Genomic DNA, 13,013 nt, shown 5'->3' on the forward strand with positions numbered 1-13,013 from the left:
TGTTTCGAAAGGCAGAAAAACAGCGATCTTTATCCTCTGGTTTATTCCCTCAAATACCTACAGCAGCTTAGTCTGGGCCAGGCAAAAACCAGGAGCCTGGAACTCAAACTGGATTTCCCACAGAATGGCAGGGACATAACTGCCTATCAGCTGCCTTCCAGGGTACGTGTTATCAGGAAGCTGAATATGGGCACCGCAGGTACTGATACTGGATGTGGGCCTCCAAACTGGCAACTTAACCACTGTGCCAAACACCTACCTCGATTAAATGTATTTTTTTTAATGTGTGTATTTATTTGTGGGAAACAGTTTCTTGCCTACCTGACATGTTTTTCATTCTTGTAAATCAGCACTGTACCAAATGTGTATTTATCTAGAAAGCATTGTTTTTTAATCTTCAGTATCCTGGTTATATAATATATTTTAGTTTTTCGTGCCATAATCCTAAAATAAGAATGAAATGTATCATTGTTTTTCTTACATATAGCTAAAATAATGAAAATACAGTTCTAGGCATATTGTAAGACTTTGCTAATTTGTCTAATTTAATACCATCAGTGTATTTTGACAGAAAGTTTTCTCTTGATTTCCAGTATTCTGAAGACATGAAGCACAAAACCACTCTTCTGGAGCTTCAGAAAATGTTCACTTATTTAATGGTATGTTTAAGAATTATTTGGTGAAAACTAATGACAAAAACTATGACAAAAGCTAAAAATGTTACGTGAAATTCATCTGTACTGATTTTGTCCTGACTATAAACTCTCACTTTTTGTATTAACTTTGTCGCCCTCTATTGTTAATGACTTCACAATTACTTCTCTCTGTTCCCTACTTTCTGTTAATTTGTCCTTTACAGTATTCCTTGTTTCGGAACCTTTTCCCATCACAGAGTTACTTGCTTTTGTGGCTGAAGATTTCTTATTTCTCTTTGTCTCTCTTAATTCCAGCTTAAAATCCTAAAAAAGGTTAAATTGCAAATCTTACTCTTTCCCTGTTTAAAAATTCCCAGTGGGTGGGCTGGGGGGTAGGGGAAACGGATGTTTAGTATGAGCATTGAGGCACTGCTGGTTAAACCACCACCCACAACTCCAGCATCCCATTTCCAAGCTTTGGTTTGAGTCCCAGCTGCTCAATTTCCAATTCTTCTCCCTGCTAATGTACTTGGGAAAGCAGCCAAAGACAGCTTTGCTACTTGAGGCCCTGCTGTGTGGGAGACCTAGATGGAGTTCTTGACTCCCGGCTTCTGCTTGGCCTAGCCCTACCTGTTATAGTCATTTGAAAAGTAAACCAACGGATGGAAGATCTCTTTCTATCTCTTTGTTTCTCTCTGTCACTCTGTCTTTCAAATAAATAAAGCTTTAAAAAAATATTAAAGTACCTGGTGGTTCCTCATTATAAACAGAATGATACTCAAGCTCATCAATGTGGTATATATCCTCTGTGATTTTTGCCTGTCCCCTTTAACCTCTTCCCTTATTCCTCAGCATATCGAGCTTCACCTGTAATTACTATAAAGCCATTTGGAGCCTGTCACTGCTGCTTTTCCACTTGTGCAGCTGGTTCTGTTGCTCTTTCTGCCTGCTTCAATCTTCTCTTAGTACTTTTCTTCATTCTCTTCCTATTGTCACCCTTCAGCTCCATTTTCATCTCCTCCAAGAGATGATTCCAAACCTCACCTAAGTCTCCAAGTCTCCATGCCTTTGCTGTTTTCGCCTCTTTTATGGAGTTATCTGTCTTATAATCTTGGTGATAGAGATTATGTCACTTATTACTGGTTTTCAGCTTCTGATAATAAGTACTCAGTAAATGATCTTGCCAATAAAATTTAAAAATTTGCCTAGTGAGCCCTTGATTCTATGTTTAATCTCCTTTTTACAGAGCTGGAATATACCATTTGATGGGACAGAAAATTGTTAAGTTACTATTTAAAAAAAACTAGGAGTGGCCGGCGCCACGGTTCACTAGGCTAATCCTCCACCTTGCGGCGCCAGCACACCGGGTTCTAGTCCTGGTCGGGGCACCGGATTCTGTCCCGGTTGCCCCTCTTCCAGGCCAGCTCTCTGCTGTGGCCCGGGAGTGCAGTGGAGGATGGCCCAAGTGCTTGGGCCCTGCACCCCATGGGAGACCAGGAGAAGCACCTGGCTCCTGCCATCGGATCAGCGCGGTGGCCATTGGAGGGTGAACCAACGGCAAAGGGAAGACCTTTCTCTGTGTCTCTCTCACTGTCTACTCTGCCTGTCAAAAAAAAAAAAAAAAAAAAAAAAACAATAAAAAACAAACTAGGAGCAAGCATTTGATATAGTGATTTAAGTGCTGCTTGTGACACATGCATCCATTGTCAGACTATGTGGGTTCAAGTCCTGGTTCTGCTACTGATTCTGACTTCCTGCTAATGTACACCCTGGGGGGTAGTAGGTGATGGCTCAAGTACTTGGTTCCCTGTCACTTATATGGGGGGCCCAGATTAAGATCTGAGTTCCTGGCTTCTGCCTGGCCCAGCCTTGGCATTACTGACTTGAGTAATGAATTATCTGATGAGTGATTTCTTTGTCTCTGCCTTTCAAATAAAAATTAAAAAAATATTTTTAAGAGCATTCTGTGGAAAAACACTATCTGCGGAGGTTTCATACTTTACAGTACAAATCTGAATTATTTTCGTCCCAAATTCCATCCTAGCAATTCTTAGACTTAAAAGTAGATGAGCTTTTTTTTGGCCTTTAACCATGCGGGCACTTGCTGCCCCTGTGCCTCCAAGGGTGCATGGCCTTTGGGCCGCCCACTTCATGCTTCCTGGCCTGCATGCTCCTCCACATGGCTGGCTCCTGGTGCTCGTGTGAGGGGAACAGCCATACCAGTGCTGGAGCTGCAATATATGAGGTGTAAGTCTACAATGAGAGTCTGACAAGGAAGAGCCAGTCACTCATACTAGTGGAAGGGGACCAATGTCACCCCAGGAGGATGAAGCAGATGAGGAGAGTGATAATGAACTCTCAAGTGGAACAGGTGATGTGTCTAAGGATTGTCCTGAGAATATCCTGTATTTTTAGGGAGAATTGGTAGGAAGATGGCATAGTAACCTTGGTGCACGGCCAAAAGGGCTGTCTGCTCTGGTGCAGAGTGGTGTTCCTAAAGCATTAAGGGCAGATAGGTGGCAGTTATTAGCTGACTGTCCTGACAATCCGATGATGCTGGATAGATACCAAATTCTTATCATGAAGGACTCAGCCCAGGAGAGTGTCATTACTTGAGATATTCACCATATGCTTCCTGCACATGATTACTTTAAAGTTATTGGAGGCCGGTGCCGCGGCTCAATAGGCTAATCCTCCGCCTGCGGCGCTGGCACCCTGGGTTCTAGTCCCGGTCAGGGCGCCGGATTCTGTCCCGGTTGCCCCTCTTCCAGGCCAGCTCTCTGCTGTGGCCTGGGAGTGCAGTGGAGGATGGCCCAAGTGCTTGGGCCCTGCACCCGCATGGGAGACCAGGAGAAGCACCTGGCTCCTGCCTTCGGATCAGCGCGGTGCGCTAGCCGCAGCGTGGCAGCCATTGGAGGGTGAACCAACAGCAAAAGAAAGACTTTTGTCTCTCTCTCTCACTGTCCACTCTGCCTGTCAAAAAAATAAATAAAGAAAGAAAGATAGATACTGGAGGAGATGGTGAAGAATCCCTGTACAAAATCTGCAAGGCGTACTCTGTATGTGATGAAGACATTGGGTACTATCAAGGACAGTCATTTTTTACTGCTCTGTTGCTGTTATATATGCCAGAGGAACAAGCATTTTGTGTTTTGGTGAAAGTCATATATGACTGGTTTGCAAGACCTCTGCAAAAACAGCTTTAAAGATCTTCATTGCAAATTCTATCAGTTTGAGAGACTAATGCAGGAGCAGCTACCAGACCTGCACAGCCATTTTTGTGATCTGAACCTGGAAGCTCACATGTATGCATTCCAGTGGTTTCTCACCCTTTTCACTGCCAAGTCCTGCTCTGCATGGTGTTCCACAACATTGACCTACTGCTCTGTGTGAGGGTTTGAATATCATCTTTCATATAGCCCTGGCTCTCCTAAAGACCTCAAAGGAAGACCTTTTGCAGGCTGATTTTGAAGGTGCTTTGAAGTTCTTCAGAGTTCAGCTTCAGAAGAGATATAGGGCAGAGGAAATTGCAAGGAGATTGATGGAACAAGCTTGCAATATTAAAGTCCCAACCAGGAAGCTGAAGAAATATGAGAAAGAGTATCAGACCATGGGAGAGAGTCAGCTGCAGCAGGAAGACCCCATGGATAGATACAAACTGTTGAATTTATACTGAAAATCTTCATAAGAAGCTGAGAGAGAAGGAGAGGGAAAAGGAAAGAAGGAAAATGGCTTTCTACTTTCAAAAATAAGAAAAAGAGAAAAATGGCAAAGTACTGTTTTAGCTGTGCATGATCACATTCACAAAGACTTTTAGAAGGTGAACTGTTGCAAGACTGGCACAAGGATGTTTCACACTTACCTATGTCTGTTGCAAATGTTAACAATACAAACTTACTTACTTGGAAATAAAAATAAAAATCAGGAAGGTATATCAAGCACACACACAAAAAAGATACATGAGGTCAGTGTAAGCATCTTCTGGTACCAAAACCATTAAATTGAAAATGTTATGAACAGCAAATAAAAATGAAATAGAAGAGAGCATTTTCCAACCTTTGTAAATTTGCTACCTGTTTTGTTTTTGTTATTCATTCATTTAGGAATCTTGTCGTTACTTTTAGATTTTTATTTGACAGAATCATACCCCACCCCACCCCTGCGCCTTTTTTGTTTTTCTTTATAGGAGAGTGAATGCAAAGCATATAATCCTAGGCCTTTCTGTAAGACGTACACCATGGATAAGCAGCCTCTGAATACTGGAGAGCAGAAGGATATGACAGAATTTTTTACTGATTTGATTACCAAAATTGAAGAAATGTCTCCAGAACTGGTTAGTGTGTGAATACTTAAGTTTCTTTGGAAATTGTGCAGAGTTGCCTACATTTTAGTTACTGACTTTTGTTTGTTTTACATTAAAGAAAAATACTGTCAAGAGCTTGTTTGGAGGTGTAATTACAAACAATGTTGTGTCCTTGGTAAGTATTATTCCTGTTCTTGATTGTTAGAAATCGTAATATATGTTTATTATAAATTTATTATAATTTACATTATTTATAACTTAATAATTTTTGACTGTTGATTGTTCAGGATTGTGAGCACGTTAGTCAAACTGCTGAAGAGTTTTATACTGTGAGGTGCCAGGTCGCTGATATGAAGAACATTTATGTGAGTAAAAGTGTTCATAGTTTTTAGACTTTATGCTTTCAACCCTTTTTTCATAGCAGGTATTTTTTTCATACTGAAAGAATTTTTTAATATTTTCATGTAGTTTTTTTTTTATATGCTGTTCACCTAATATTTAAAGGTAGGCCACCAAGCTCAATTTTGCTCAGTGAAAATTTACTTACTCATTTTAAAAGTTTAGTGAGTTTCTTTATTTTTTTTAAGACTTATTTTATTTGAAAGGTAGAGATATATATAGAGAGCGAGGGAGAAACAGAGAGGTCTTCCATCTACTGGTTCACTGACCAAATGGCCACCGTGGCTAGAGCTGAATCAGACTGAAGTCAGGAGCCAAGAGCCTCTTCTGGCTCTCCTGCACAGGTGCAGGGGCCCATGCTCTGGGCGCATCTTGGAAAACTTTCCCTGGCACGTTAGCAGGGAGCTGGATCAGAAGTAGAGCAGCTAGAATTCGAACCAGTGCCCCTGTGGGATGCCAGCGATGCAGGTGGCGGCTTAACCCACTACACCACTGTACCAGCCCCTAGTGCATTTCATAAAGTATTTTCTCAATGTGAAGGAAGACAATTTTTTACTGAAGTTAGGAATTCACTTTTTTAAAACATCTATTTTCCTATGTGCATTCTTCCCAACTTGTGATTACTGCCTTTTGAATGTTTCATGCTGTAAACAGTAATGTGAAACTTTTAAATATGGGTTTTATACACAGGAATCTCTTGATGAAGTTACTATTAAGGACACTTTAGAGGGTGACAACATGTATACTTGTTCTCATTGTGGAAAGAAAGTACGAGCTGAAAAAAGGTATGCTTTTGGAAGATATAATTTGTATCATTTTGATAAATCAGCCCAGTAAATCAAAGAATAAGGATAAATTGAGATTAAGCTTTTAAGAAAATTATGTGATTAAGGTAAAATTAGCTGCTTGAAACTCAGTTTGACGTAGTAGCTTTTCACTTATTCAGTGAATTGTGATTTATTTTATTGTATACTTGATAAAAAGAAAATGGGAATCACTGAACTTAAAGTCTAGATTTTTAGGAGTAGAAACATGGAAGATAAGGATATTGGTCATTTTTATCATCTGTATTGATTTTCAAGTATCAAGGTTTCGTGATCTGTTTTCAGGTAATGATAGCTAATTCTTACATAAAAATTACTTAATAAATACTCAGAACTTACAGAATTTAGTTAAATTAATTCTGATAACACATTCCTTTGCAGTAGATAATATTGTCATCCCTGGTTTACAGATGGAGACTTAGAGGCACAGAAAGGATAATGAAATTTTGCCAATACTGGTTCTTAAGATAAAGAATACAAATAGAATGCAAAAAGAATACAAATGTTAATCCGGCTGAATTTGAGTTCTTTCTAAGGCATCTGGGTAGAAGAATACTCCAGATATTTGACTATTCAGAAGGAGATCCAGGATTTGGAACACAGTTAAATATTGATAGAAGGGTGTTAAGGTGACATGTTTTTTGATATTATGTTCAAGGTAGTTCTTCTTTGCCTTCCACTGTGTATATTGATGTTAGTTTTGGTTATTTGTGGTTTGGCAGATTGATTGAAAATTTAAATATTTCAGAGAATTTATTGAGGAATAATAGTTAAGCTATCTTCAAGTAAAATTGCCTTATTAGCTTTACTAATGCTTACCAAACATTTTATAATATTTTTTCATTTTATTTTTAAAAATTTATTTTTTTAAAGATTTATTTTATTTATTTATAAGTCAGAATTTGCAGGGGGGTTCGCTCCCCAAATGGTTGCAATTGCTGGGACTGGACCAGGTCGAAGCCAGGAGCCACAAATTTTCTTCCAGATCTCCCACTTAGGCAGAAGGGCCCATATACTGCTTTCCCAGGCACATTAGCAGAGAGCTGGATCAGAATTGAAGCAGTGGGGACTTGAATCAGCACCCATGTTGGATGCCAGCGTCTCTGGCAGCAACTTAACCCATCATACCACAGTGCCAGCCCCTATTTTTATTTTGTTACGATTTACATTTACTTTTTTTTTTTCAGTCTTAATCTCTGAAATTCTCTTTTCAGACAATATCCTTATGAAGAAAAAAGAATTCTATAGATTGATACAAAACCCAGCAGATTGGTTGATACAAAACTTTCCGGTATACTTTCAGGCAGCCTTACATTTTGTTCTTGAATTTTTTTGTGTCCTTGTAACTTATCATATGTGTACCAAAGTTCTTCTGGTTGTTTACCACTCTGTGTGCACTCAGTGGAGTCTACCTGCAAACGAAAACACCCTCCTCTTAATCTCTCTAGTGAGAGGCCCTTAAGACCCATAAGATGGGAGGCATGAGACTAAAGACATGAGTAAGGATTTCAGTTCTATGGATGAACATTGAATGACAAGTAGAAATTGGATTTAGAGACAAGTGTATGTAGTGAGTAACTTAAGAACAAAAGTAGAGAATAGAAATAACCTGTTTACACAAGCAATCCAGGGTAAGGGCTGCCTGCATGAAATAGAAAGTTCTCATCAACCAGTAATAAAAGAAGATTGCTAACATACAATGATTGACCTCTAAGTTTTGGGATTAACTGAATAATTGATTGAAGCCATCAGAATATCTTCCTGACAGGGATAGAACTATTGCAAAAACCTAACCTCCTTAAAACTCAGTGGAAAAGGTGACAGAAGAAAAGCAAAAAGAAAGAAAATCAGGGTAGGATTGTAAGCCCAAAATTGGAAAGAGAATCTCAAGAGTATATTCAGTTGACATAGCTTGCAGAGGTGAAAGACAATTTCAGGTGAATAAAAGCGTGAGATTTTTCAACAAGCTAATTTGGTGGTATGTTTTTTCATGTTAAAGGAGTGGATTGAGTTGTAAGGGTGCATGCATTGAGTATAGACTAGAATTTGTTATAGAATAATGGTAATTTTGAAGGGAGCAAAGAATATGGAAGGTAGAAAAAGCTTTGGGATCAAACTTTTTTTCTAGATAAAAGATCTGAGCATTTTGAAAGCAGACAATGAAAAATCATGACACAATAAGATACTAAAACTGCTTTTCGAGAAGCTGTGCATTTTGCTTGGTCTTAATTAAGTCATTGCAAGACAGATAAACTGTAGATAGACATAATCAAATGAAAGAATAACTTCACAGTTATTAAAAAGACATTCATTTCATGAAAATTGGTATAGAGTTTGAGTTAAGAATTAAAAGTAGATTCAGTCAAAAGTTAGCTACTATAGAAGAATATTTTGTGTATAATAGATAATCAAAGGACTGAGTCAGGGTTTCTAGAGAATCTCTAGTGAGCATAAATTATTTAACAAATCTATACTTTTTGAAAATCCCCTGCATCTTTAAACATTCCTTTCTTTAGACTATTAGGATTTTGCTGTTTTTCTAAAATATCTGCCTGATTTCTCCCAGGCGAAGTACCTATTCTGTCCTTAGTGCTCTCTCTCTGTACTTTCATATGCCTGTAATAAAACAGAAGTAGGCTGATTGAAGAAGTAAACAAAGTAGGTATTATCTTCAACAGGATCATGTTCTTCAGATTTCTGTTTATCAACCAAATTATTCTTAGTACTTTTGTCTGCCTCCCAAACAGTTTATACTGACATTGATTTCCAAATATCTTAACTTGATTCAGAATGCTTTGCTGTCTTACTTATATCTCAGACTTTGTCATGTACACTCCAGTCTGGACAGATTGGTTTCTCTCTTATCCTCTGGCACAATGCGTGCTTTTTCACTACCATAAGTTCTTTCATTGCTCCTCAAAACTCTCAGGATAAAGTTCATGCTTTACCATTATACACATTTGATTTTTTTTTTAAACTAAGCTCTTGATTTAAACATACCCTCTTTTAATTTCCGTGTACAGTGAGGAACTGTTCCTTGAAATTCACATTTTTGTAAACCTAAGATTATATGTAGTTTGTTTAAACAACTTTTTTCATTTTTAACTTGCAATATGTTATGATAAGATTTAGATGACCAGTTGATTGCTGTTGCTACTGTTGCAAGGAGTAATGTGAGGTGGCACTTAGAGAATGCTATCTGTTTGCTAGGCAATGTTTCAAATATAGTGAAGTAAGAACTTCAATGTCCATTTTACAAATCAGGAGTTAAGCTCAAAGAGATTAAATAAATTCTTTAGGGTCATTTATCTGGCAACTGATACAGCCAGACTTTGCATTTCTAGTTAACAAAAATAAGTAATATTGAAGCATTATTTATAGGAATTTATAAAGTACTTACAAATAGTTTGATATATGTTATTTAAAGATGAAATGAAAACACTGAACCAAAGCCCTCCTTGGATCCGATATGTAATGTTCTCCTTTTTGTGCCTCTGTAGCACCCTTTGCATGTCTTTGTCATAACTGACTGCAGTCCAATTTAAAACTAATTTTTAATAAGAAGCCCATTAAGAATAGAAAAAGTCATGTTAATAAAAGTTACAATTTAGAATAAAAGTTAAGTCGATTATTGAAATAGGTATAATGTAAATAAAAGTAGAACAGAGTTAAAGACAGTTTTTTAATTTTTTTTTGCCTTTCAGGGCATGTTTTAAGAAATTACCTCGCATTCTCAGTTTCAATACTATGAGGTATACATTTAATATGGTCACAATGATGAAAGAAAAAGTGAATACACACTTTTCCTTCCCGTTACGTTTGGATATGACACCCTACACAGAAGATTTTCTTATGGGAAAGAGTGACAGGAAAGAAGGTAATTTTCTATCTCTTCCCCTTATCTGTGGTTATTCTTAAAGTCTCCATAACAAGGTCTTAAAGTTTCCGCAACTTGACAGTTAACAAAGCTACGCTGAATCTTACAAAGGAGAATTTTGTAAAAGCAGTGTGTCATAGGGACGGGTACTGTGATGGAATAGGTCAATCCTGCACAAATATGTAAGCATTTGAAGATTTTTAAACAGGGAGACAACATGATTAGGTGACCATTTGGGAAAAGTTATTCTAAAATAGGCTAGAGAATGATGAAGCAGGTGTGAGGAAGCCAGTCCTGTAAACCACAGAGAATTACACAAGAAAGGGTGCCAGCAGGGATGGGGGGAAGTATATAAAGTTAATATGACTCGATGACTGAATGAATGAGTGGATAAATGAATGCAAAGCTAGTGTCCAGGGCTGGTGTTATGTCACAGTGAAGTAAGCCACCACCTACAATGCTGGCATCCCATATCAGAGCACAGGTTTGAGGCTGGGCTAATCCGCTTCTGACCCAGCTCCCTGCTAATGTACTTGGGAAAGAATCAGAAGATGTCCCTAGTACTTAGGCCACTACCACGCACAAGGGAGAGAGACCTAGATGGAGTTTTTGGCATCAACCTGGCCTGCCTCTTGGCTGTTAAAGAGTTTGGGGGAGGGAATGAACCAACAGGTGGAAGGACTCAGTCAATCAATTCTTTGTGTCTGTCTCCCTCCCTCACTCTGTGACTCTCTTTTAAATAAATAAGGTGAATGTTTTAATGAGCATCTATCCACTCTATAACTTATCCTATTCACATAGTAGTGGGAATACATTGTTGGAAATCTCTGTCCCCTTGAAGCTTATGTTGTAGTTGGTCTGCTACTAGAGAGAAAGGAGGAGGAGTCACAAATGACTCATTTCTGACTTGAGCAGCAAGCCAGATGAGTAAGCAGTGGGGTCAGTATTTCAAGATCTCAAGAGTATGATCATAAATACTGAATATTAAAGGAAAAGAACAGTTTGTGTAAGAGTGGAACTGAAACTAATATAATGCTAAGAAAGTCTTTTGAATTATCAGGGCAGTTTAATTTGGGTGTTGCAATATGAAGGCAGATTGTAGCAAGTTTAAGATGAGGCTTACCTCATGAACTTCCTTAAAACAAGTGGTTTTCAAATTTTTGCATGTGTGCCTCAAGGATCACAAGGAGAAGAATGGAAATTGGCAAGAGAAGAAAACAATGGATCTAGTTTTTTCTTTTGATCTTGATTACAAGTCCTTTTTTACATAGTAAGGGTCCTGGCAATGTTTTATTTGTATAAAAACTATGCTGGGGCCGGCATTATGGCGCAGTAGGTTAATCGTCTGCCTGCAGCTCTGACATCGCATATGGGCACTGATTCTAGTTCCGGCTGCTCCTCTTCCAATTCAGCTCTCTGCTGTGGCCTGGGAAAGCAGTGGAAGATGGCTCAAGTCTTTGGGCCCCTGCACCCATGTGGGAGAGTGGAAGAGGCTCCTGGCTCCTTACTTCAGATGGGTGCAGCTTAGAGTGTTGTGGCCAACTGAGGAGTGAACCACTCTGCCTCTCAAATAAATAAATAAAATCTTAAAAAAAAATAAATAAAAACTTCTGAGGGCCAGTGTTGTGGCACAAGAGATTAAGCCACCAGTTTCAATGCTGGCATCCCATATCAGAGTTTTGGTTCAAGTCCCAGAAACTCTGCTTCTAATCCATCTTCCGACTAATGTACTCGGGAAGGCAGCAGAGGATGGATGGCCCAAATATTTGGGCCCCTGCTGCCCATGTTGGAGACCGGGACGGAGTTCCTGGCTCCTGGCTTCAGTCTGGTCCAATCCTGGTGTTTGGTGGCCGTCTGTGGCACTCTGCCTTTCAAGTAAAGAAATCTTCATAAATAAATCTAGAACAAAAAATTCTCATTTAAATTATAAAGATTTGAAGAAGCCATTCTAAGATTTAGGAAAGAGAACTATGTGTTAACCTTTAATTCTAATACCTAGCACTTACTGAGCACTTGAAAAGTTTTCCTTTCACTAAATGGGAGAAGAGGTATAAACAATGAATGTCAATTATGGTTTCAAGAGAAGAATATATTTCCTTGACGAGAGGAGAGAACTGGCAATGATACCTATGAAGGCATACAGCATTAAAGGAAGGAATTTTTACAGTAAGGATTTTACTTTTTTTAATTTGAGATAGATTTGCTGGTTCACCCCCACAGAATACCAGGAAAAGACAGGGCTTGGCTGTGGCTGAAGCCTAGAGCCAAGCGTGCAGTGTTCATGCACATGGCAGGGCCCCAGTGACTTGAGCCATTACCACTGTCTTAGAGTCTGCCTTTACCAGGAAACTGTGCAGTCAAGAACCTGAGCCAGGAATTTTAACCCAGGTACTCTGATGTAGAAAGCTGACGTCTTACCCACTAGGATAAACATCTGCTGCTATGGTTGGGATTTGAGTATATTTAGAAGTTTCAGGCTGGCGCCCTGGCTCACTAGGCTAATCTTCCGCCTGCGGCGCTGGTACTTCGGTTCTAGTCCCGGTTGGTGCGCTGGTTCTGTCCCGGTTGCTCCTCTTCCAGTCCAGCTCTCTGCTGTGACCCGGGAAGGCAGTGGAGGATGGCCCAAGTCCTTGGGCCCTGCACCTACATGGGAGACCAGGAAAAACACCTGGCTCCTGGCTTCGGATCGGCACAGCACGCCAGCTGTATCAGCCATTTTGGGGGGGTGAACCAATGGAAGGAAGACCTTTCTGTCTGTCTCTCTCACTGTCCACTCTGCCTGTAAAAAAAAAGTTGCAGAAAATATCACAGTAGACAAGGTAAGCTTGAAACTACAAGTAAAGGGAGACATTCAGTTGGCCTAGTAAAGATGCTCCTGTCTCAGGGTATCTGGGAAGCTGACAGTTCCAGCTTCCTGCCACTCCAGACCCTGGGAGATAGCAGGTGATGGCTCAAGTAGTTGGTTCCTTCCACTC

At 39.4% G+C, this 13,013-nt stretch overlaps 1 protein-coding gene and 1 pseudogene across 10 annotated transcripts in view; both read left to right on the top strand.

The window, feature by feature from the left end:
• USP34 (ubiquitin specific peptidase 34) overlaps positions 1–13,013 on the top strand; it is a 235,198-nt gene that overhangs the window by 164,098 nt on the left and 58,087 nt on the right. For all 10 annotated transcript variants that reach the window (XR_011386628.1, XM_051838286.2, XM_051838305.2 and 7 more), the window contains 6 exons: positions 594–659; positions 4,822–4,968; positions 5,057–5,113; positions 5,226–5,303; positions 6,028–6,122; positions 9,866–10,038. Coding sequence is in view for 9 of the 10 variants with exons in the window: in XM_051838286.2 (XP_051694246.1) it covers positions 594–659; positions 4,822–4,968; positions 5,057–5,113; positions 5,226–5,303; positions 6,028–6,122; positions 9,866–10,038 (616 nt within the window). In the remaining variant the exon portion in view is untranslated. The remainder of the gene's footprint in view (positions 1–593; positions 660–4,821; positions 4,969–5,056; positions 5,114–5,225; positions 5,304–6,027; positions 6,123–9,865; positions 10,039–13,013) is intronic.
• On the top strand, positions 3,665–4,671 carry LOC138848613 (rab GTPase-activating protein 1-like pseudogene; annotated as a pseudogene).

Source organism: Oryctolagus cuniculus, chromosome 2 (assembly GCF_964237555.1).
Source record: "Oryctolagus cuniculus chromosome 2, mOryCun1.1, whole genome shotgun sequence".
In the NCBI taxonomy this organism is placed as follows: Eukaryota; Metazoa; Chordata; class Mammalia; order Lagomorpha; family Leporidae; genus Oryctolagus; species Oryctolagus cuniculus.